This window comes from Harpegnathos saltator, unplaced genomic scaffold (assembly GCF_003227715.2).
Source record: "Harpegnathos saltator strain DR-91 unplaced genomic scaffold, Hsal_v8.6 scaffold12, whole genome shotgun sequence".
Taxonomy (NCBI): Eukaryota; Metazoa; Arthropoda; class Insecta; order Hymenoptera; family Formicidae; genus Harpegnathos; species Harpegnathos saltator.
This window is the reverse complement of record NW_020229895.1, coordinates 985,267-1,007,922: the sequence shown is the minus strand read 5'-3', so window position 1 is coordinate 1,007,922 and position 22,656 is coordinate 985,267. Positions and strand designations below refer to the sequence as shown.

Here is a 22,656-nt window from a genome sequence, read left to right as displayed (position 1 = left end):
ACAAATCTTTTCATGAGCGTTTATTGTATTTGTACGTCATCTACAGAGAAACATATACATGGATTATATGGACCACATGGTTAGATGTACAATATTATATATATATTGCCAACTTAAATTGTTATCAATTATGTACATAAATCAAGGCTCCTCACTTGACTAATACTTGTAATTGTACAATAGATGCGTGTATATATACATACACAGAGTATTTTATCATCTGATTATTGTAAGACATTTTATAAAACGCTCATTATACATAACAAATACAAACTATCAAATCAAAATGTTTATTGCCTTGTAAAAAATATCAGAAGTAATGTCACTTCAAAATATCGACGAGATTTTCATATCTCCTCATGCTTTTTCAAAATTATGCATCCTAAATAATTCTAATTTATTTCTACATTTTGACAACATTCGCCATGTGAATGTTATGGGATTTGATTGGCGTTTATTTATTTATTTTTATCTTTCTCTAGCATTTCTTCATACCAGTCTTGTCTCATCTTGAACAAGTTTTCTCCTCTCTCAGCTTGTCTTTTTCCCAAAAACGCAGCAATAATGCAACCAATTATGGTTACAACTATCATGTAGTTACAGGTCTTGATTCGAGCTTTACTCCTTGCAGTAAGTAGACAATCAACTCTAGGGAAAAAGTATAATTACAAGACAAGAACAATATAAAAGATGAAAGAATAAAATTGCCTAGAGATTTTCAAACATCTTTCACTGTTTTACAAAATCTTGTTGTTGTAATTTGAATTTAAAATCATATATATTTTTGCTTTTAATTTTGCTTTTCTTTCTCTATCCTTGCATATATAATTCTAAATATTATAGGAACATAAATATGTAACACATACGTAACTTTCTCAGGAACTTCCGCAATGCTAGGATATCTTTTCACCCAAACTAATATTCGTTTATCAAAGTTGGTGACACGATACATATGCTTCGCTAAAACATAAAAATATATATATATGTATTATATCTTTAAAAAAGTTCCCTCATTTCTTCCATTGCACAATAGGATTAAAAAGGAAAAGAAATGCTGCAGATTCTTTGGTTTTAAATATTAGTTTTTCAATGTGTAATAATTTGATTGAAATTAATTATACAAATTCTTAAACATTTAGTACATCTTAGAAGGAATAGTTATTTTATACGATGTGTCTTTTTTAGTCTATGTAAGTATTTTACGTGAAATTTTTACCTAAAACATCATCCTTTGTGCTATCACTGTGTTTTGGTGATTGATTAGATTCTCGCATAATACTGTTACGAGTAAACCATCTCACTGCTGCACGTGACTGGCCACTACGAACAAATTGCCTAGACAGCATCCTGAAAATAATTAAAGACATTATTAATGAATTTATATTACATTGTAGGATATTACAAAATTATATTGTATTTGAAATCAAAATCTTTTTTCTTTTCTTTCATCAAAATTACAAAAATATTTCATATATAAATGAGCAAAATTTTTTACAGAAGCATTAGTTTTAATCATTTTTTATAAATCTAGTTAAAGTATGTATACAAAGAATATATTTAGACCTTATAAAGAATTTTATAGATAAATCACAACCACACAGATTTGAGTCAATAAATAGAAATATTTTATCAACTGCGTTCTATTCAGCAATTGATTTACGTCGGGATATAATATTTATAGACATATACATAGTCTACAAAAAAGTAGAGTATAGCCACTATACGAGTTACAAGGATCATCAGCTGTTCGTTAAAATCCTTAATGTCATGTCACGAAACATGCCGCTGATAAAGTGAATGATCCTCTGCGACTATGATGAACAATACGATAAGCGATTATCATGCTATTATATACTAATTAAATTTGTCTTTCGATAATATTTTTTAGGTTACACATCTATTAATAGAGAAGACGTATGTGAAGCTATGATACAATGCGCTCAATTTTTCAGCGGTAAATACTACAATTAATATTAGATTCACGAAAATCACCTTCTCTTGTGCTAAATTACATTTTAAATTTGCGACACATATTTATGCAGAATTCGTTTGGAAATTCGATATAAATTAAAGTATTTCAATATAAATTTTTTGTTGCAGCTTGAAAGTGACACAGAATTTGGGTTATTTTAAAATACATAAAATTTGGTCTGATATCGTAAAATCTCATATTAAGTAATACACACTTTAGATAATTACTGTACTCCAAGGTAATCCGTAGTGCACTCTGTCGCGATTGACATACGCCGACATTCTGATGCGTTACCTCTGTTCTTATATATATATATATATTTGGCCTTGAATTTGTGATAACGACGCGGCACTTCAAACAATATTTGTATTTGGAACTTTTATATTTTCAGGAAATGCATACTGATAATAAGTCTACTCTATTTTTCTTGATAATCTGGATAAGTGAGCTTAGTGAGCATCTGTTACTTTATACTCGAACTTTTCATAACTGAAAATCCTAAACGACCGAAAAAACTACAATCTCGGTTCTTAGAATATTAAATTAAATAACAGAATTAAATTCTTTATCATCTATTGGTGACTATTTTTTGTTAGACACTAATGCAAAAAACTCATTGAAAAATAAAATTATATTCATTAAATAATTCTTTTTTTTAATATGTATTGAGAACGTGTCGTGAAATACATATATTAAAGGAAAGATGAATAGTAAAAAAGGGAAAATTGTCAGTCAACTAAGTCTTTTTTAATTTAAGTTTATTCTGCTTAATTTTCTAAAAATCGATCGGTAACAAACACTTTTAGTGAATTTCCTGAAAACAGTTTTAAACAGATGCACGGGCCCGAAATATCTCTACGTGACTGACGGCGCGTCTCTCGAGATAAGGGATTATTAACTATCATGCTATACGGGTCTTATACTATAATTATAGTATAAATGGGTCATGTCCCTGAGCATTACACGTCTGTTGCGAGCGGACGTGATCAACGGCAGGATCGTTATCCTGAGAAGGAATACATCTACATAATAAATTTCTTATTCAGTTGATATTTATTATCTGTTTATCTGCGAATGTTTTAATATCATAATGTTTTAATAAACTTAACGTATTATAGTGCTCATTCAGTGTTTTACAGCAAGAATCGTTAAATTAATTTTATCTTACAATATCTCAGCGCATCGTTCACAATTTATTGTACTCAATGTCGTTACAAAAAAAAAACAAAAAAAAAAAGGATTTTGACCAGGTTGCATTAAAACACATTTCTACAAATTGGACAGGTGGAGTTTTGACTCGTGTTGAACCACTTATACTGCAAGAAGAATAACAACAATTTGACAATACCACATATAAATCTTATAAAAAAATAATATATGTTAACGTAACATAATGTATATTTACCAAACAGGGAGTGTGGAACTTCTTACGACAGGCGCTACACGACAACTTTGGTATCTTTTGCGTGCTGATGTGGAAAATACTGAAGCATATGCAGCATTCTTCAACGCCCGCAAACTTCTTATCCAAATTGCGCTTCCACATTATGAGACCGTCCCAAATAGAACCATTCTACAGCAGGAAATATGACAATTCAAGTATGTAGATTTTTCATCGTTACGTATCACATGTTGAATGTAATGCTTACCTGATGTGTCAGGAATATAGAGAGTTGCTTATGACAATTCCGCCAGTTCGCCGTGCCAGCTACGTGTTGGGCGGTTTCTACTTTCACAGTGCCTAGTGGATAATTCGGCGGTAGTATAATACTTAATTCCAATTTGTTATCGTCCATTTGGTACATGGCTATTACTTCCCTTGCTGTCGAATGTACTTTCACCTGTAACACAGTACAGTAACACATTAGATTGAGCGATCAAATTTAAAAGTACATAGAGATTCTCTCGATAAATGTACCTGTATATTTTCCATGTTGTTCTTTTGTTGACACGACAGTCTGTTGTTGAGAAGCTCCTCTTGGTAAAGCGTAGGACTAACGTAGTGAGTCGTGATCTTGTCTATCGTTGCGCTGGCTCTGCTGTCAACCGTTCTCCACCATTGTCTAACTAATACTGGCAGAAGTCGTAGGCAGTTCGTATATGACCAACACATGATATGATCCAATCTCCACTCTGTCCAACTTTCTATAACACATATACGGTATTTAAGACGATATAATACAATCGTATGCTTTATATGCAGTACAATCAATATTAGCAGGACCTCCAAAATTGTACGACGGGGCAGTGGTGAAGATCTCCAGCAACTTTGCAGTCTTATTTTTATTATCATGCGGTCCTTCCAGTGGCATCAACTTGAAGATATTATTCAACAGACAAGGGAAAAGCTCATCTCTGAAGTTCATGACATATGTTTAGTACAAAGTTACGAAAGAGACGCGAATGTGTGGAAATGAGTAATGCGTCGTATCGCGACGTTCAATGCTCACTTCAATATTTCGGCGTGTTGATACCGCAAATCACCATGAGCATGAGCACAAATGTCTAACACAACAGTCCACGCCAGCAGATATCCCAAGGTGTACGTGTACGAGTCCGTGAATGGTTGAATCGTGCAGCTGACGGCATCGCACAATCTGAAAGGGAAACAAACAGACGCGTCAGCAACACGTCCGATTAAAATGACTGGACGCAAATCGTAAACTTACTTGAACTCGATGAGCATCGTGTTGACGATATTCTGTATGCTCAACAACACCGCTTCGAGTCTCCTGATGCTGAGACCGCTCGGGTCGAAGTTCTCGGACTCGACGAGAACCTTGTCCTGTTCTACAAGGTCCAATACTATATGCGTCAACATATGATAGGCGCCCAATTGGATACTAGGCATAGGAGCCTGCAGTAGTTTCAAGGACAGTTCCAACATCTCGTCCAAGTTCACCGACGCGTCTTGGTCGTATTTCTTGCATAATATGTCGCGTTTCTTGAATAATATGGCGCTGTCGAACATACTGAGCGCTCGTCCCAGGTAATCCAACAGTACGGTAGACTTTATAGACACCGTGTCTTCATGGTGGAGGTCGGCGCAGAACCTCCAGGTGTGCGCGATAGAACTGTATACGTTCCCGGCGAATACGTTCTTCCATTCGTCCAAGAGCGCGGGAGACAATTCCGGCATCGGCTGCTGCTCGTGTTTGTTCAATAAAATCTGCAATTCATAATACAGCTGACTGACCGCCACTATTAACGCTGTCACCTTGGTTTCGGTGTAGTTGTACTTGGATTTGCCGACCAACTGCTGCCACATTCTATGGGATATCAACGTGTAGTCCCATTGTTCGCACGTCAACAGATACGGGCTCTGCCGGACGATTACCGTCAATGTCCTTATGATTTCTAACGGCAAGAGCAGCTGCTCCCATGAAACGTTAAACATATCCTGATTTAACACAAGTAAGCTCGCGACCTTCTTGTGACACGATATGATCTGGTCCATTATAGCGGTGTTGCCCGAGTCGACCTCCCGGGAACGACCGGTCGTGATTCTTGCGGCGATCAGCGTGCAAACGTCGCTGCTTCTCGTTGACGGGAAATTATTCGGCGTCCAATAGTTGCTTAAGACTTGCATCCCTTGCAGGTACGCCTCCTCGTCGCGCTGTCCTTCGCTGCTTCTGCAACTCTCGTAGCACTCGATGGGACTCTCGCCCGGCTTGAATTCGTCGTAGTACGTGCGGATTATGTACGGCAGCATGCACCCGTAACTCTCGTGATTCTCTCGTATGTAAGACAGTACGACGTCGTGAACACTCTCCGTCAAGTGTTTCCGCAGCTTGACGAAACTGCTCTTGAGCGAATCGAGGAGTTTGTTCACGTCGTTGTAGTGTTGGGTGGACCGATAGTGTTTGCTGTATATCTCCGCTACGGTGGCCACGTGTACGATGTTCAGCAGAATCTTCGTAATTCCCGGTAGATCCAAATCATACGGCTCAACGTTCTCCTGCAAGCTGGAGGACGCGTTGACGTCGATCTCGTTGACGTCGGCGCGTCTCAACTTCTTGCACAGATTGTTAAGCAAGTCCGTGGTGAGTACAGCCCACTTCAAGCAGGTCGCCATGCTGTCCGAGATCATGTCGTTCGTTAGATCGACGATCGCACGCTGCTGGAAAATCTGCATCTCCGTCTCAAGACTCGACATGTACAAGTTGCCCGTCATTACCTCGCCGTAAATCGCAACGGTGGTCGCCTCAGCAGCCCACAACTTGATGTCGGACATCGTTAAAAATAGCAAGATGGTCTCCTCGACACGATCCGACTGCGTGTTGTCATTCTCGTGAATTATACCTTCCAAAAGATTCGTTGCCAGGTCCAGCAGTGTGTCCTTGATGTGGGCACACGCGCTCGTGTACGCGTTGCTGTATATCTTGCTCCAAAAGATAACCGCGCATCTCTTGACAAGATCGTTGAATTCGGAGCGTGGCAGTGTCCGGCTGCTCTTGACGAGCTCCTCCTTCCAGCCGTTGCGCACAGTCGCGGCGGAAGCCGAATCGCCGTCGTCGTGTCCCCGTCGTGTGCACAGCTCGAAGAGTGTCTCCAGTATCTGCACGGCGCTCGATATCATCCGCTTATGACTCCACGTCAGCGTCATCAGGCGCGTGATGAACTGGGCGAACTGTATGGGGCAAGTGTCATCCGTCCCGCTCATCGAATCGCAGAGGATCAACACGATTTCGTTCGCCGCATCCTCGTTGATCAACGCGTCCCCGTTGTCCGAAGTTTCGAAAGCTAACAAAATCAGTCTTTGATTCTTCTCGAGGTCGTCGCGCTCGGATGAGATTTCCCTGGCCATGTCGATCAGCAGCTTGGTCACATCGGCTTGAGTGTACCACTGCTTTATCACAGGATCGTTTCTGTTGCACTCTGACAGGCTGAAGTACAGGACACTTCTTGTTATCGCGATGTCGTTTAACCCAGCCAGTGATCTCAAAACTTGGTCCTTCTCCGTGTCGTTGATATATGCAACAAAATGGAATATTAACTCGACGATTTGTCCCATCGTCTCCGGATTCCTCAGCAGCAGCGGTCGCAGGCTCTCGTCGTAGAAGCTGAAGAAGTCCTTGTTGAATTGGAAGGACGTTGAGAGCGCGACGAACAGCTCTCTACTCGTAAAATGTTTCATTACTTTGTTGAGCGACCCGATATACACGGTGGACTGACGATCGTTGATCTTGTTGAAGTAAATCACGCAGAGCGCATTGACAAACTCGCAGAGCTCCGCGTTGAACACCGGGTCCGCCTCGACTTCGCTGATATTTACCTCCGGTTGCTGCTTCACCACGGGGGGGTCGCCCGGACTAGCGAATTTCACTTTCAGTTTCTTGCGATTGCAGTCTGGTGCGTGTTTCTTCAATGTCAGCAGCAGTTCGATCTGAGCGTCTATGGTGTGCGACATCGCGGTCTCCCGCGGTGGCACATCTACGAGCTTGTCGAACAACAGCCTCAACTCGATCCAAAACTGCTGCATCAAAGGTACGTACGACTTGTACGCCTCGTTAGCGCGATTCTTGCTCCAATATCGCAGTAAGCGCGTGACCTCGGAGAACAGCAGTTCCTTCATCGTTGCATTGTTCTCGGTATCGGCCATGCAGGTCTCCAACACGGGCACGAGCTGTTCCTTGAAGAGGCGAACGCATAGATCCACGTTCTCGACGTTCACGAGGACGGAATAACGCAGGCATTCGATGAAAGACGTTATCACCGCCTGCATTTCAGAGCGACTCACTTGCACGCTCTTGACGGAGAAGCCTTGGCGCATATTGCTGAAGAAATTGACGTACAGTTGATCGGTATCGACGCTCAACTTTGGGAATTGACTGAGGAAAGGCAGCAGATTCGGATAGACGATGCTGGCGCAGCACTGACCGCCGGATCGTAAGACACGCCACAGTTTCGGCAGTACGAGTTTGTCCACGCTCACGGCGGAATGCCAGTCGTTGATCTTGGTTATAGCTACGAGCATCGCCTCCCATACGGCCGACAAGATCCCAGACTCGGATTCGTCAAGGCTATTCATGATCGTAGTCATGACCCTCTTCTTCTCGTTCTGCAACAGCTGATCCGCATTCTCTATTATCGACGTCAGTACGTTGAAGAAAGCAGTTTTGATCGGCAGGACGTCGTGTTTGGCCAATTTCCAGAATTTCGTATTGGTCAAGATCTTCTCGTGAATACTCAAGGTGTTCTCGATTTCGCGAGACGGGATCTTTTTGAAGTAATAACTATACGCCTGCAGACTTGACACCAATACTCGCTGATATATCGTCTCCATTTCTTCGCCGGTGAGAGACTTTTGCGTTGATAACGTCTGAGCTGTTTGCACGGTGATATTATCGCTGATGTACATTAAAATTTCCCATTGGCAATGAATAATAGCATTAACCAGTTTCCAGGGTGGGAATGTACTGTTGAAAGAATTGGTAGCGGCCGAAGCAGCTGGAGGATATGTGTCATACTGAGAGATGAACCAAGTGCCAGCCAATTGCTTCAAATACATCGCTATACTTTTGCCCACACGCTTGACAACTGCTGCATGTGCCAACTGTGTTGCCTCCCTCACTCTGTGATCTATGTCAATAGCGAGAGCACAATACAGCCGTGGCCAAAATGATAACATGCCTTCCACTGCTGACAGTTCAGCATTCTCACACAGAGTCGCAAATTCTTGCAATGCCTGTGCATACATATTTTTTGTTAGTTTAACTTACAAAATTTACTCTATTCAACTAATAGATCAACAAAATAATTACCTTGATCTTTGTGGTGGCATATTTCTTATTCATCTTCTTAAGTATTACTTGGAAACTAGGATCCACGCTGTTCATTTCTACTTCATTCAAATTGCACAAAGATAAACCAGGCAGAGTAGGGACATATCCTCCATCTCTGACTGCTGAGAAGCCAACAAAATTGGGCATGGCAGTCCCCAGGAGTTCTGCACTGCGACTGCTATTTGATGGCTAAAATATATCAAAACATGATACAATGTTGCAGGTATGACCCAGAGCCAATATGATGTAAAACGATATTAATGAAAATATCACTGTACGCATATTATTTATTCCTATAACGCTGGAAAACGAAAACATATGTGAAAATCAAGTGCTTAAAAGATAGGAATATAGGTTATATGATAAATTCGTCGTTTATATATAATTTACTTTCATGCAGTCACATATTATTTATTTAAGCTTACCCGTGCATTGTTCTTAGTTCGTTGCGCTTGCTTGCTTTTACTCATGTTCCTTCGCTAGTGAATTACAAACTCTTCTTAATACATAAAAATCTCAACACTCTACGTGTCACAGGCAGTCGTCAGGCCGATCAGGCGTTCGCGTCAGCTGATGGGCCAACCTCAAGTATTCAGTTCAGTTCTGTTCAATATATTAGTCTGTTCTTTTTAGCTGCACTGTGGAACTAGTGCTATAAGTTAGAATAAGACGACTATATTTTTTCTCACTTTAACTTATTGCACCAGTTCAGTAGTGCAACTAAAAGGAACAGACCATATGGCTCCGGACAAATAACCTCAAATGTACATGTTTGACACATCGACATATAGAATGGACTGCTGATGGAAGTGGTGGGGGGTGGGAAGTCGTTTAGAGTGAGAGGCCATAGATATAGGAATATCATAGATATAGGAATATAGAGATGGAGCGTAAGCTCGTAGGGATTGAAGCAAGCCATTGCGGGGAGGGTGACGAGGTAAATGGTCTGTTCTTTTTAGCTGCACTACTGAACTGGTGCAATAAGTTAAAGTGAGAAAAAATATAGTTGTCTCATTCTAACTTATTGCACTAGTCCCGCAGTGCAGCTGAAAAGAACAGACCAAAAGTGTGAGCACTTTTCATTGGTTGTTATTGTACGCATGCGTGTAGCATATATAAACAGAGAAATTGTAAATAGGTTATAGGAAGTGAAACACAGCAGTGTAGATAAGAAATAAAATTAGATTTGTTATTACAAGAAATAATTGTAAGCTTTCCTAATAGGTAATAGCCTAGATAATACAAGATATTAAAAAATCGTCTACCATAATATATCCAATGACGAACATAAGTAAAGAGTAAAGAATATTCTAAAATATCCTAGGAGTATCCTAAGATATCTTAAGTGTGTCTAAGACAATATTAGGGATAATTTGTGGTATCTGGGTGCAATGAATTATTTTTAAAAAGCAATTTTTTTAATCCTGAATGTGTGTAGGTATGTGTTTATAAAGTCATATATTTAATAAGATTGTATTATTTAAAGGTATGTAAATAATGTAATGTATGTTAATCGGGCCTTGTAAGAATATACATTAGAATGTGTTGTATTCAGCGCCACTGCGCCTGTGCATCATTTCATCCAATGAAAAATGCTCACACTTTACCTCGTCGCTCCTCCCTCAGTGGCTTCACCCCCCTTGTCTAAGTACTGAGTTCACGCTCCATCTCTATATTCCTATATCTATGGTTACACCCGTCTACCTAAAGCCATATACCGAACTGAATTGAACAGATTCTATACGTCGATGGTTGGACTTGGACACGACAATGTGAGTCAGGCCTTCGACTCTTCTGCTTTTTCTGTATGTCATAAACGTGAAGCGTAATATCGTGTCACAGTGAGGACACACACTCGTAAGAGAAGAAAAATTGTAAAATAGTCAAATAGATAGATAAAGAACCGATCGCACAAATAACATTCGCTTAGTCGAGATGAACGTCGGACGCAAGACCGAGCAGAGACTGCTGCTGTCTTACTGCTCCTTCACGTGCATCTACTTCCCCGGTATTTTGATACTAGCAAAATTCAACGACAATCTGTACAATGTTGGCAAGTACAAATTCTTGCCCGTGCTGCTGATACTCGTGTTCGCCGAGATGATAAAACTGCTATTTCCCATGGTGCAAACAGAAGCACCCACTATAGTCAAGATCGAACAACGGGCTTCGCCAAAAGCCAAGAAGTCCTGGGCAAAAAATCTGAGAGAGGTCTTCAAGTTCTCACTCGCCGCGTTCGCTTTGTCGATAATTTACTATATTGTGATCGTGCTGTTCGGCGCACCCATGCTGACCGATCATGAAGAAACTACTATGCTTGTGATCACTCTATTGACTTTGACATTTGTACCTACCAGTCTACATTTAGGTGTGGACAGCGCATTGGATGTGTTGATGGGAGCATATTCGCAAAAGGGTAATATCCTTGTAGATGCCCTAAGGATCAACATACAAGCGACAATATTGGGCACATGGCTAGGTGCTACTGTGATCCCCTTGGATTGGGACCGTCCGTGGCAAGTTTGGCCAGTTCCTTGTGTCATAGGTGCACTGTTGGGCTACCTGATTGCACATTTCATTACTTTAGTCAGAACACTTCCCACGCTCAAGTTGCACAGAAAAGTTCATCGATAATGCATTGGACATTTATATCTTATAAATGATACTTGTTTCTTAAGTGAACACTATTGTTATATTCATTGATTGCATATATATTGCATTTTTAAACTATAGTACATCAGAGATGATAAAACATTAATTTATTATTATCCATTTATCACTCTTATGTTTAGGTGTATTCACGACTGTGATGAATGTATGAGTTGAGACTTTGTATAATCTTTCTGTGTAAATATATATAATGATCATATTTTATAAATTACAGTATTATTTATATAGTTATAGATCTTATTGTGGATAATTTTTTCATCTATGTATGTATATAACATATAAAATAAATTTTATATCAACGATGTAAGACCAGAAAAATGTCGACGTAAATTTATTACAAATTAATTGGTACGGTATTTATATAATAATATTGTCCCCGTGTAAGAGCAGACCTTTTATATAAATTATGTAATAATCAAATAGCAACAATTGACTCTGGTGCAAATGAACCATCCAGTTGAAAATTTATGACGAAGTTCCATCTATTGAAAACAGATGTCTCATCTGGTCTCAACTGTTGAGTCTGCTAAATGCATTGGTTGATTGGTTCGTTATTCTAGATCCGTCAAAGATCTAAAAGAATACTCCAATCGTAGATAATAATGGCTGCGTTCAGAAAACACAACGGTTACACAACGGTTGAGTAATTCGTCAACGTTATTGGTCTGAATGTAAGGATCTAACAGTAAGGACCAATAGTTACTAAGCGCTCAGTGAGCGCTTTGTTTTCTGAACGCAACCAATAACTAAACGCTTAGTAAACAGCTATTTCTGCTAAACGTGGTCGTTGTGTGCTTTGATTATAAACAGGAAACTTAATATTTTAATATCGAAATGGATCACGAGGAAACAAAGATTGACGATAACACCGAATCCTTCGATTGTGACATGGAGAACGAAAGCATGCAACCCAAGAAAAAAACTATTAATACAAACAAAGTAGTGAAATCTGGCAAAAAGGTTAAGAGAGGAATAATATATTTGTCCACAATTCCAAAATTTATGAATGTTACGACGATTCGAGAAATATTTTCAGAATATGGGAAAGTGGATAGAGTATATTTACAGTTAAATAAAAATGGTATGTCTTGGATTTTTTTTATTAAGACTTAAAAATAATTATATGAAAGTTATTTTAATCTAGTTAAGATACAATTATTCATTTTAAATTAGTGCAAATACAGTTGTATGTTATTTTTAATGCATTGCAAAATCTTTCTTTAGAATTACATTCAGTTAAACTTAAGAAACAGAAAAAGGCAATCAAATACTTTACCGAAGGTTGGGTGGAATTTGAAAGCAAAAAGGTAGCCAAATTTGTAGCAGCAACACTAAATAATACACAAATATCTACAAGAAAAAAGAGCAAGTTTTATGATGTTATGTGGAATATAAAATATTTACACAGGTGAGTATGAAATATCATATATTACTTAGTATTTATATAATTAAAATTTATATATAGCTAACATATATATTTCTTCCTTATATAGGTTCAAATGGATTCATCTGAGTGAACGTTTAGCATATGAACGTGCAGTTCATAAGCAAAGAGTTTTAACTGAGATTGCACAAGCCAAGAGAGAAGTCAATTTCTTCTCGTATAATGTAGACAGGAGTAAAAAATTACGTAAGAAGAGTGAGAAAGGAGAAACAACAGTTTTCAAATTACCGGAAGTTAAACAAAGGGATACCGATGCAGAAATAAGAAACAGGAAAGCAAAAGCACATGTAGAAGACAGGACAGAATTTCTTAAATCAATATTTACATAAAAGACTTAAGATTTATATTTAATTTTGGTTTAGTCAAAACTTAAAATGATTTCATTCTGAGTTTTGACTTTAAAATTTAAAAAATGTAACGAGAGAAGGTGGTAAATAAAAAAATATGGCAATTGAGATTCAGACAATGTATTTTAATTTTATTGTAATATAATCTAATATGATAAAAAAATAATATTTTATACATAATTTAGATTTAATAGGTATAATGTTACCCACTAAAAAAGATGTGTGCATATCAATGTTGTAGTTTACATGAACGATTTATAAACATGGCGGCGGGTATGCGAAACATGTGAGAGAGATCATAACCTCTCATTGTGTTCGTGACGGCATATATAAGGATTGACACGAAGTAATATAGAGGTTAAATTTATTATTAGTTGAAAATATAAAATTATAATAATGTCAAGTAGGAAGCGGGAACATGAAGCGAGTGACACAGAAGATGATTGGATTGGACCGTTACCATCAGAAGCTGCACCACAGAAAAAACAACGAGGTAAATTTATATATATATATAATGTTCTACATTCTATATTTCTCGTTAATAAATTATTGAATCTATGTGTGTTTATATATCATGCATCTGCATATTTTTCACGTATGCCAATATTTCTTAAATTTCACAGTCCTAGAGTATGAACAGGTGTACATAGATAATCTTCCATGCTGCGAATGCTACGAAAAGTCTTATATGCACAGGGATGTCATTACTCATATTTTAGTCACAAAGTTAGTATCTTATGTAAGTAATAATATGCATTGATGTATAACAACTTTTTTTCTGAAGAAGTTGCTGTCAACAGAATATATTGATACAGATCAGGCTTTGTGATAACTGCCAGTTGCGACGGACATGTCAAATTTTGGAAAAAACAAGAGGAACTGATAGAATTTGTGAAACATTTCCGGGCACATTTAATGACAATACAATCAATATCTGCCAGTTGCAATGGCGTTCATATGTGTTCAGTCAGTATAGACAAAACTATGAAAATATTTGATGTCATCAATTTTGGTGAGTATAGATTTTTTCGAGTATCCAAACAGCAAATGTAACTTTTGGCTTAGCGTATTTATAAGGATAGTTCAATTAACCATCATATTGTGTTTCTGTTTAAGATATGATAAATATGATAAAATTAGACTTTGTACCACTATGTGCTGAGTGGATATATTCAGCTGGTGATGCAATTGCTGCTGTGGCAGTTTCCTCACAAGAATCAAATAAAATACACATCTATGATGGTCAGGGTACCAATATACCTCTGCATGTAATTGAAAAATTACACACTAAACCTGTCATCATCATGAAAGTAAGTCAGACACTAATTGCATGATATAATGAAGCTTATTGCTTCAAGCAAGATAATTAATACAATAATTTATTTACAGTACAATCCCACCTATGAAACATGCATCTCTGTTGACAAAGCAGGCATATTGGAATATTGGACAGGTCCAAAAACGGAGTACAAATTTCCCAAATGCATATCATTTGAATCCAAGCTGGACACCGACTTATTCGAGTTTGCTAAAAATAAAACTTATCCGTGCGGCTTAGCAGTGTCGCCTGACGGTAAACGATTTGCATCGCTCAGCGGCGACAGAAAAGTCCGAGTTTTTAATTTTCGAACGGGCAAATTATACAGAGTGTTTGACGAGACGCTCCAGAGGTTTACCGAGTTGCAGAAAACTGTATTGCAACTTCCAAACATGGAGTTTGGACGCAGGTATAGTGCTTCTAATGGGATAATATTTTTGTCAAATCAGATCGAGTATCTTTCAACATCATGAACGTCATATTAACTTCCCTTGCTGTACGCATTGCAGGCTTGCGGTCGAGAGGGAATTAGACAAGACCGAGGTCAACTTGGGAAATATCATTTTCGACGAATCTGGTTATATCATCTTGTATTCGACGATGTTGGGTATCAAAATGGTGAATCTATATACTAACCGTTGTATTAAAATTATGGGGAAGCCAGAAAATATACGACCAATGCAACTAGCATTGTTCCAGGTATTTGGTGAAATTCTCTAGTAATTTTAGCACCGAGAGAACCATTGATCGATATTTATAAATGAATAATTAAATGAATTATAAATGAATAAAAATGAATATAGGGAAAAGCCAGAAAGACCACGGCCGCGTTGACCGTCGAGATGGAGGCTTCCGAAAATCCCACGATGGAAATGAACCGGCCGGATCCAACGTTGTTTTGCACGGCGCACAAGAAGAATCGTTTCTACATGTTCACGAGACGCGAACCAGAAGACACAAAGAGCCAAGAATGTGACCGAGATGTCTTCAACGAGAAACCGTCGAAGGAAGATATTATATCTTCCACTGAGACCACGAACATGCAAAAAATATACGACACTGCGATTATTCACACGGCGCTTGGCGACATCCACGTGAATCTCTTCGGCAAGGACGTTCCTAAGACGGTTGAGAACTTTTGCGTGCACGCGAAGAACGGCTACTTTAATGGTCACATATTCCATCGAGTCATTAAAGGTTTCATGATACAAACGGGCGATCCCACTGGAACCGGTACCGGTGGCGAAAGTATATGGGGAGGCGAGTTCGAGGACGAATTTAAGCCGAACTTGAGACACGACAGACCGTATACTTTGAGTATGGCCAACGCGGGCGCGAACACGAATGGTAGCCAGTTTTTTATTACATTGACACCGACGGTAAGTCGACGAAAATGATGAGTGAACAAGTTCTTTGTAGTTGTACCACCACTGGGACTTGGTTCCTTTTTGTCTTCAACACGCAGTTTTATACTCGTTTGAAAGCGGAAAGTGCAACCCGGTTCAACTACAAGAAACAGACGCGTAAGAGTGCACGCGTGATACATGAATATTTTAATTTTTTTTTTTCAGCCATGGCTGGACAATAAGCATACCGTTTTCGGCCGAGTTCATAAGGGTATGGAAGTCGTTCAAAATATCAGCCAAGTAAAGACGAATCCGAAAACCGACAAGCCTTACGATGATATACGTATAGTTAGCGTGACTGTAAAGTAGCTTTATAAAATAAACATTCCACCGTGGTGTTTGTACAAAATACATTGGTCTCGGTTATCGCGAGACTCGCCATCTGACGATGTTCACGACGTTTTATGTGTCTTCGATCATGTGGTATCTCGCTCCTCGGATGAAGTTGTACATTCCTGTGCCGCAGACGAACAAATTCACGCTGAACAGATTGTAGTTCTTAGGCGTGATCACCAGCGAGTACCTGAAATCGCGCGAGTCTTACCAAGTTGTAAAATTAGCGGTAGCATGAGATTTTCACTCGAAGCAAGAGCAGTATTGCACCTGGACCATATTGCGCTTGAGACCATCAAACTCGCAGTTTGACTGAGAGAAATCGTATCCGGAGGTCGTTTGAGATCACCTATGCCCGCAAGTACTAGACCCCATTTGAACGTCGGCGCCCAGAAAAATACAGTAGTCGGGCCTGTTGTGTTTAGACGGTCGAAAATAATCTTACCTTTTTTTTATTATTCAGGAACACACAAATATCTCGATAATATCAAGATCTTTGTCTGCACTTCTCTCGGAAGATTCGCATGTATAATTGTGACACCGAAATCACGGTACCTTACCCGCAGGATGCAGAAACGCGGCACGAAATCGCTCTGGCAGGAACGTGGCGATCTGCGACATTAATCTGCGATAAGCGCTGCTATTACCGGGCGACGTCATCGTCTGGACGATTCTGTGCACGATTATCGTGAAAAAGTATACATTGCGAGCGTGTAAATGCGGTTAAAAACGTTTGGTCTGTAAAGTCTGTAACAAAGATGTATCGGAACGAATGTTGAAATGAAGTTTCACAGTCGCGCGTTGCGACCGATTTTCTCTGATTTTCTTTTTACGTTAAACTGCAATTTCATCGCGCGACAGTTTTCTGTCCGGCGAAATTATCCGTCAGAGAGTTCACGGAGAGGCTTCGATGTGTTGTAACGTGTAAATTAACGTAAAACTGTCATTAAAGTACAAAATATCGACGGACAAGCGGCGTTATGTTTTGCAACACAAACAGAAAGCTGCCCGGCCGGAGCGACATGGAGGAGTTGAAGCATTTGATACGCTGCATTGACAAGTAGTGCGTACAATATTTTCTTTCCTCAGACTTCGACAAAATGTCACAGCTGATACAGTGTATATTTTTATATGTGGAATTTTTCGTCCCCTGGCACATTGGTTGACGTAATTTTAAGGTAGAGTATTGTTTTATTACAGCAAATGTCCGAGAGCACAGACACCACCATCATGTAGTATAATATTGCCTCCGAGGATCGAGGAGTTCTCTTGCGAACCTTCACCTCGAAGACAACCTTGTGTCCCTCCACCCCGATGTTGTCCGGTGACACCTGGACCATGTTGCCCTGACTCTTTACCACCTCCAGCAATACCACCAGCAAAGATTTCTCAATGTCCTCAGCAGTTTTCAAAACCATGCCGCTATTGTAGTCCGCTACCTGACAACCCGTATAATTGAGGAGTCAAATGACTTTAAATGAAAATGTCAAAATTAAAGAAAAAGTGAAAGAGTGATATATAGGAGTTTCGGTTACAAATAAAAAAATTTAACTGACTAGTAAAACTCATGAAAACAAAAAAAACTTAATAGATGAATTGCAAAATTAATTCTCTATTAGAACTTATTTTTAAATTACTAGTTAAGGATAAGATAGAATGATATAAAAATGATTCTTCGACCTGCATGGTATGAAAATATCTATGAGCGGCTTTTAATTTAGAATTAGAATAAATTTTCATGCAAACCGCAACATTTTATCTCTGCTCGTTCTCGAATCATTAATTAACGTAAAGTAAATCGATAAAAAGAAAAAGAAATAGACTTTCGATCTACAAGATACAGAGACGTCTGTCGAGCAGTCTTTAATATAAAAATAAAATAAGCAATTTGTGCGGTAATTGTGAACGTGTGTCGTCTTTCTATTATACTTATCGAATTACTGATTAATAATTGGATAATATCTAGGAGCAAAAATGACAACCGACTAATTGGAATTACATTGCATGTGGGATAAATAATGATAGTAAAAACATATCAATGGATTTTCTTAAAAGAGTTTAACGTATCCAATGTTAGACGTGCCTTAGGTAATTCGAAGCTTGCGTTACCCTGTCGGACTCGATCGAGCAAGTACACGAATCACGGCGAAAACAGCCGAGCGGCAAAGCGACTCGCTTCGGTGTTCCGCACGGCGTGCTCCGCTGGCGCGCACTGCTCTCCCCACTCCCGCCGGACGCTCCAATCCGTGCGCGCCGTGCTGAGTGCCGTCGTTCGTCGGAATCCAGCCAATCAGAGCGCGCGCGCTTGCGGTAGTGTAACTGCGGCTGCGGCGGCGGCGTCGTCGTCGTCTCCTCACTTCACGCAGTCACAACTTGTTCGGCCATTGAGCTGCGCGCTTCCGCTCCGTGTCGAGTGTCGCGTTTACGGCGTTTGAGTTTTGCGTGCGCGTTTGTCGTCGGCTACGTCCACTACCACCACCTACCTTCTCCTCCACCTCCACCACCACCACCACCACCACCACCAGCACCACCATCGTCACCACCGCCAACACCACCACTACCACCATCACCACCACCACCACCACCACCACCACCACCACCACCACCTTCCTCCATCCCGAAGACTTCTTTTTTTTTTCGTTACGTCCGGTGTACTCGCGCGCGTCTTCCGGTGGTAAGTGACGGTTTCGGGAGTAAAAGGACAGACGGAGGAGCAGGAGCCATGCGATTCTCGTGGGTGTTTGCGGCCACTGTGCTGCTGGTCCTGGCTACGGGGGTGAAGTGCAAGAGGAAGTTCGACGGGGACTTCGAATTCGCCGAGGAGGTAAGTCGCAACTTTCACATTAACATCCTGCGTCTGGCTTGTCCCTTTCGCCCTTCGGCACGACGCGCGGTACGAGCCGCTCTTTTTTTTCCTGTCGGCTAGTCGAAGTCAAATACGCGACGACAGGTATCTTTGTCTTTGTCTTTGCTCGTACGTCGCGCGTCGCTCCGATGTTGCTCGGAAACATTGAAATTGAATGTAATATTGCGTGTACGCACAGTATCAACGCTCGGTGCCGGACGAAAGTGGCGAAAGAAAAGCTAAATGGTAATAATAACAGCGGATATAACTCCGCAGAATGGCGCCTCGTCGTTGCAAATTGTTACGAAACGTTCGCTCTGAAGTTGGCTCTCGTTCAGCTTCCGAATATCAGGGAGCCGGTTTCTTCGGATTATTGCCGCGTAAGGTGTTTCACACGAATTTACATATTACACGCGATGAATACATGTTGCGTCAGCGGGAAGCCTAATTCGCGATATTTTCATAACGGGCTCTTGGAACGCCACGAGCTTTTATGGAGCAGGATTATTTTGAGCTTTCTTATTCAAAGTGCAGTAAGTACACCGAACGTACAGTGCATAAAGATGACATGCTTTAGATTCATCGCGAGATTCATTCGTAATATTTTGGTACGTACTGTTCGCTACGTGCATGCTAAATTGGGAAGGGCGAACTTGAAGGACACGTTACAGGTTATTTACGTGTGACGGCGTGAATCGTGTCATTGATTTAAATACACGGCGCATTATTTCGCGATCGTATTATTCGTCGCGTGTGCGCCGAGTGCGCGGAGGGTGAAGCTGAAGGGCAGGTTATAGGTTATCTGCGCGACGATGCGAATCGCCCCATTGATTTAAACGCATCCGCGTTACTTCGATTGCGTGGCTGCTCGATTTTGAAGGTCGCACCTTAGAGGGTAAGTGAGTAGTAAGCTTATAGGTTATTTGCGTCATCCGAGAGTCGCGAATCGCTTGGTCGATTTAAATACAAAGATACAAAAAATCACAATGTCGAGGGAATATGTGCGGAAACGGGCAGCTCGGCAGAGTGTTAACGCTAACGTAAATAACGTCAAGACACGCACGCACACACACATACACACACACACACACACACACACACACACACACACACACACACACACACACACACACACACACACACACACACACACACACACACACACACAAAGAGAGCTGATTCTCTTCGAGGTTTAGCACACCTCCTAAACGCGTATTTTTCAGACATTCGCTCTCTGTTTACGCATGCTTTGCGCTCTCTCAACGTGCGCGCGCTTTGTCGGCGGAATCACGCGTGTACGCATAATTTCGATTCCCGAGCGAATTCCCGAAGCCGGCCGATACGCGATTTCTCGGGCCGAGCGCATTCCCTTCCGCGAGACTCCGCGAAGGCGCCCGTTGCTCCGCTTACGTAACTTCGATATCGCATTTTGAGCGCGCGAATACGCGCGATCGATCGGCAGACTCTCGGCTCTTCTTCGGCGATCGCGTTACAACGTTGCAAACACGCAATTACAATCCCCGTTGGTCGTTATACACGGAGAAACGAGCACGCGCGCGCGCGGAGCGACCGCACTCTTACTTTCACGTAACTGGATCTCGGCTGAAATACAGGTTATTGATGTAATTGTTTATTTTGTTCGCTCGTTCGCGCGCTGCTTTGGCCGTCGCGCATTCCGCGCATTGTTGATGTCGACTGCGACGTAAACATCGTCATTCGACAACTTTTTCTGCCGCCCCTCGAACACCCCTCATTTGCGATCGCATCGGGTGAATCTACCGCCGACATCGTTAGCGGAAACGATCTCTCTCTCTCTCTCTCTTTTTTTTTTTATTATTCTTCCCCCGCTGCATTTTCACCAGATCCTCCTGTATCCTCGAGCGTACGACGAGAGATCTGAATGCGTTCGCGCGAGCATCGTCGTCCTTTTTCTTCTCCTTTTCCTTCCTTCGCCTGTTTGCGAATCTCGCGCGTATAACCGGTCGGCAAACGGGCGGCGCGGCGACTCGCTGCTCGTTAATTCCGCCGATCCTTCGACGGACCTAGTTTGAGTTTCGAGCCCGCGGCCCTTTCGAACACGACGCACGAAGGATGTTTCAGTTGGCGGTTCTCCCTCGCGTGCCTCCTGGCAGGTTGCACCGCGGGGTCCGGAATATAGCAGCGCGGCGCGGCTCGCCGCTGCTGCAAGTTTGTTGCTACACGAGACAAGCGCGTACAACATGATTGATTCAAAATCCGCGTGGAGATCGCAGTTAAAAATAAAGGGGAGGAAGCGGAAGGGGGGAAAAAAGCGTGACCTGCAAACCACCGACGAGACCCGTTTCGAAACTCGCGCTGTAAATCTGCCGCGCGCGGCCAACATGCGAGCAAGTCCGCGGCGAAACGCAGATGCAAAAGGAAAACAAAGCTCGGGGAAATTAAACTTTTCTATCGTTATATTCACGATCGATCGGTGTGCGCGAACGACGCGCGATCGCGCGCGTTGAACGCGCGTGAGATTAATATTTCAGCTCCAGGTTGAAGGTTCGCTCGGTGACGTAAAAGGGATCGGCTCATTATCGCGGTCGTTGCGCGAATTTACAGGACAACGGGATGAAAAGAGCGACAGAGACGCGCGTTCGTGTATACTTCTCTGAAACGCCTAGAGCATTTGATTTATTAACGTTTGCGGCGAAGCGTGTCACGCGTGTAGGAATTAATTTCAAGCCGGCCTGCGATAGCACGCGGATTATATATATTCCGCAGTCACATCCACGCAGGAATTTGGATTTCGGTCTCTATTATTGTTAATCTCTGTGACAGCCAGTTAATTACGCTCAAATCACACGTATCACGGCAACGCGTGCGTTACTGCATAAAGGCCACTTTTATAAATTAGCAGTTTTGGCAGAAAGAATGTCATGCACACGCGCGCGCATATGTATGCGCGCGCGCGCGTGTGTGTGTGTGTGTGTGTGTGTGTGTGGTGTGTATGTGTACACGCGCGTATGCTACCGCATGCGCTACAATTTGCTGGAGAACGCGCAACGTGTTTCGTGGTTTCGGAAGATCTGAGAGACCGACGAACATATTTCCGAAACACTTGCATGTAGAAGCGAATGTGGGTCATTGGAGGAAATCAATTTTTATCTGTTTTCGCGCCTGCTGGTTTAGACTTTAATTTGCTGATGCGTACATAAATATATGTGTGTATATATATATATCTTTTTTTTTTTTGAGGCGTTTTTGTGGAGATTTTTAATGCCAAAGTTCGTAATTTCCCCCGCGCGGTTAAAGCGTCTCTTCGAAGTCCTAAAATCTTGCAAAGTTCTCCGTAGAAAATACATTTGCATACATCTTACCACTCATTATCATAATTATTTTTCGCAACTCGTAAAAATTACGCTGGAGGAAATAAGAACTGGTTCATTTTCCTCTCTTTCTCTCTCTCTCTCTCTCTCTCTCTCTTTTTTATTTTAATGTTACCGTATTCCGTTATATATTCCGCTGCAACAGAATTAAACGCCACTCGATTTTCACGGTTCCGACGAAAGTCT

The 22,656-nt window shown here is 41.0% G+C and overlaps 7 protein-coding genes across 9 annotated transcripts in view; 4 read left to right on the top strand and 3 right to left on the bottom strand.

The window, feature by feature from the left end:
* Positions 1 to 5: 5 nt before the first annotated feature.
* Positions 6 to 2,357, bottom strand: LOC105182318 (protein FAM162A). Its single transcript, XM_011139662.3, has 4 exons — positions 2,187 to 2,357; positions 1,217 to 1,347; positions 867 to 960; positions 6 to 648 (listed from the first exon to the last, which is right to left on the bottom strand). Exons 2-4 carry the CDS (start codon positions 1,344 to 1,346, stop codon positions 459 to 461), a joined length of 414 nt encoding a protein of 137 aa, XP_011137964.1. The 5' UTR covers position 1,347; positions 2,187 to 2,357; the 3' UTR covers positions 6 to 458.
* A 649-nt stretch (positions 2,358 to 3,006) lies between these two features.
* Ltn1 (E3 ubiquitin-protein ligase listerin) lies at positions 3,007 to 9,415 on the bottom strand. Its single transcript, XM_011139664.3, has 9 exons — positions 9,183 to 9,415; positions 8,737 to 8,946; positions 4,642 to 8,660; positions 4,423 to 4,569; positions 4,197 to 4,327; positions 3,891 to 4,117; positions 3,622 to 3,813; positions 3,378 to 3,545; positions 3,007 to 3,288 (listed from the first exon to the last, which is right to left on the bottom strand). The coding sequence occupies exons 1-9, from the start codon at positions 9,225 to 9,227 to the stop codon at positions 3,229 to 3,231; spliced, it is 5,199 nt and encodes a 1,732-aa protein (XP_011137966.1). The 5' UTR covers positions 9,228 to 9,415; the 3' UTR covers positions 3,007 to 3,228.
* A 1,057-nt stretch (positions 9,416 to 10,472) lies between these two features.
* Positions 10,473 to 11,613, top strand: PIG-F (phosphatidylinositol glycan anchor biosynthesis class F). The gene has a single exon (XM_011139665.3). It carries the CDS (start codon positions 10,693 to 10,695, stop codon positions 11,389 to 11,391), a length of 699 nt encoding a protein of 232 aa, XP_011137967.1. The 5' UTR covers positions 10,473 to 10,692; the 3' UTR covers positions 11,392 to 11,613.
* A 501-nt stretch (positions 11,614 to 12,114) lies between these two features.
* Positions 12,115 to 13,315, top strand: LOC105182322 (activator of basal transcription 1). The gene is made up of 3 exons (XM_011139666.2): positions 12,115 to 12,508; positions 12,652 to 12,835; positions 12,921 to 13,315. Exons 1-3 carry the CDS (start codon positions 12,262 to 12,264, stop codon positions 13,198 to 13,200), a joined length of 711 nt encoding a protein of 236 aa, XP_011137968.1. The 5' UTR covers positions 12,115 to 12,261; the 3' UTR covers positions 13,201 to 13,315.
* Positions 13,316 to 13,472: 157 nt separating this feature from the next.
* Positions 13,473 to 17,096, top strand: LOC105182325 (peptidylprolyl isomerase domain and WD repeat-containing protein 1). 2 transcript variants are annotated; one of them, XM_011139668.3, is made up of 8 exons: positions 13,473 to 13,711; positions 13,842 to 13,944; positions 14,034 to 14,230; positions 14,335 to 14,528; positions 14,608 to 14,945; positions 15,046 to 15,235; positions 15,340 to 15,915; positions 16,108 to 17,096. In XM_011139668.3, the coding sequence occupies exons 1-8, from the start codon at positions 13,615 to 13,617 to the stop codon at positions 16,249 to 16,251; spliced, it is 1,839 nt and encodes a 612-aa protein (XP_011137970.1). In that variant the 5' UTR covers positions 13,473 to 13,614; the 3' UTR covers positions 16,252 to 17,096. The 2 variants fall into 2 exon arrangements, with proteins under 2 accessions (XP_011137970.1, XP_011137971.1); XM_011139669.3 differs by lacking the exon at positions 13,473 to 13,711 and having other exon boundaries at positions 13,842 to 13,957.
* LOC105182324 (mitochondrial pyruvate carrier 2) lies at positions 16,345 to 16,940 on the bottom strand. The gene is made up of 3 exons (XM_011139667.3): positions 16,836 to 16,940; positions 16,546 to 16,687; positions 16,345 to 16,465 (listed from the first exon to the last, which is right to left on the bottom strand). Exons 1-3 carry the CDS (start codon positions 16,933 to 16,935, stop codon positions 16,345 to 16,347), a joined length of 363 nt encoding a protein of 120 aa, XP_011137969.1. The 5' UTR covers positions 16,936 to 16,940.
* Positions 17,097 to 18,892: 1,796 nt separating the features above from the next.
* Positions 18,893 to 22,656, top strand: part of Cow (Proteoglycan Cow) — a 124,961-nt gene continuing 121,197 nt past the window's right edge. The window contains exon 1 of one of the 2 annotated variants that reach the window (XM_025305371.1): positions 18,893 to 19,099. In XM_025305371.1, coding sequence (XP_025161156.1) covers positions 18,998 to 19,099 — 102 coding nt within the window. In that variant the 5' untranslated portion in view covers positions 18,893 to 18,997. The remainder of the gene's footprint in view (positions 19,100 to 22,656) is intronic. The other variant, XM_011139670.3, reaches the window with a different exon arrangement.

Excerpts from the sequence above, each read along its gene's own strand:
- Ltn1 (XM_011139664.3), bottom strand. The coding sequence starts at position 9,227 with ATGAGTAAAAGCAAGCAAGCGCAACGAACTAAGAACAATGCACGG. Across the intron at positions 4,570-4,641 it reads ACGATGCTCATCGAGTTCAA|ATTGTGCGATGCCGTCAGCT; the intron begins GTAAGTTTACGA and ends TTTCCCTTTCAG. Across the intron at positions 4,328-4,422 it reads CAACACGCCGAAATATTGAA|AGATGAGCTTTTCCCTTGTC; the intron begins GTGAGCATTGAA and ends CATGAACTTCAG.
- LOC105182325 (XM_011139668.3), top strand. The coding sequence starts at position 13,615 with ATGTCAAGTAGGAAGCGGGAACATGAAGCGAGTGACACAGAAGATGAT. Across the intron at positions 14,529-14,607 it reads AACCTGTCATCATCATGAAA|TACAATCCCACCTATGAAAC; the intron begins GTAAGTCAGACA and ends ATTTATTTACAG. Across the intron at positions 15,236-15,339 it reads TGCAACTAGCATTGTTCCAG|GGAAAAGCCAGAAAGACCAC; the intron begins GTATTTGGTGAA and ends AAATGAATATAG.
- LOC105182318 (XM_011139662.3), bottom strand. The coding sequence starts at position 1,346 with ATGCTGTCTAGGCAATTTGTTCGTAGTGGCCAGTCACGTGCAGCAGTG. Across the intron at positions 961-1,216 it reads CACAAAGGATGATGTTTTAG|CGAAGCATATGTATCGTGTC; the intron begins GTAAAAATTTCA and ends TTTATGTTTTAG. Across the intron at positions 649-866 it reads GAAGTTCCTGAGAAAGTTAC|AGTTGATTGTCTACTTACTG; the intron begins GTATGTGTTACA and ends CTTTTTCCCTAG.
- LOC105182322 (XM_011139666.2), top strand. The coding sequence starts at position 12,262 with ATGGATCACGAGGAAACAAAGATTGACGATAACACCGAATCCTTCGAT. Across the intron at positions 12,509-12,651 it reads TTTACAGTTAAATAAAAATG|AATTACATTCAGTTAAACTT; the intron begins GTATGTCTTGGA and ends ATCTTTCTTTAG. Across the intron at positions 12,836-12,920 it reads AATATAAAATATTTACACAG|GTTCAAATGGATTCATCTGA; the intron begins GTGAGTATGAAA and ends TTCCTTATATAG.
- LOC105182324 (XM_011139667.3), bottom strand. The coding sequence starts at position 16,935 with ATGACGTCGCCCGGTAATAGCAGCGCTTATCGCAGATTAATGTCGCAG. Across the intron at positions 16,688-16,835 it reads CGCGTTTCTGCATCCTGCGG|GCCCGACTACTGTATTTTTC; the intron begins GTAAGGTACCGT and ends TAAACACAACAG. Across the intron at positions 16,466-16,545 it reads TCAAGCGCAATATGGTCCAG|GTACTCGCTGGTGATCACGC; the intron begins GTGCAATACTGC and ends GCGCGATTTCAG.
- PIG-F (XM_011139665.3), top strand. The coding sequence starts at position 10,693 with ATGAACGTCGGACGCAAGACCGAGCAGAGACTGCTGCTGTCTTACTGC.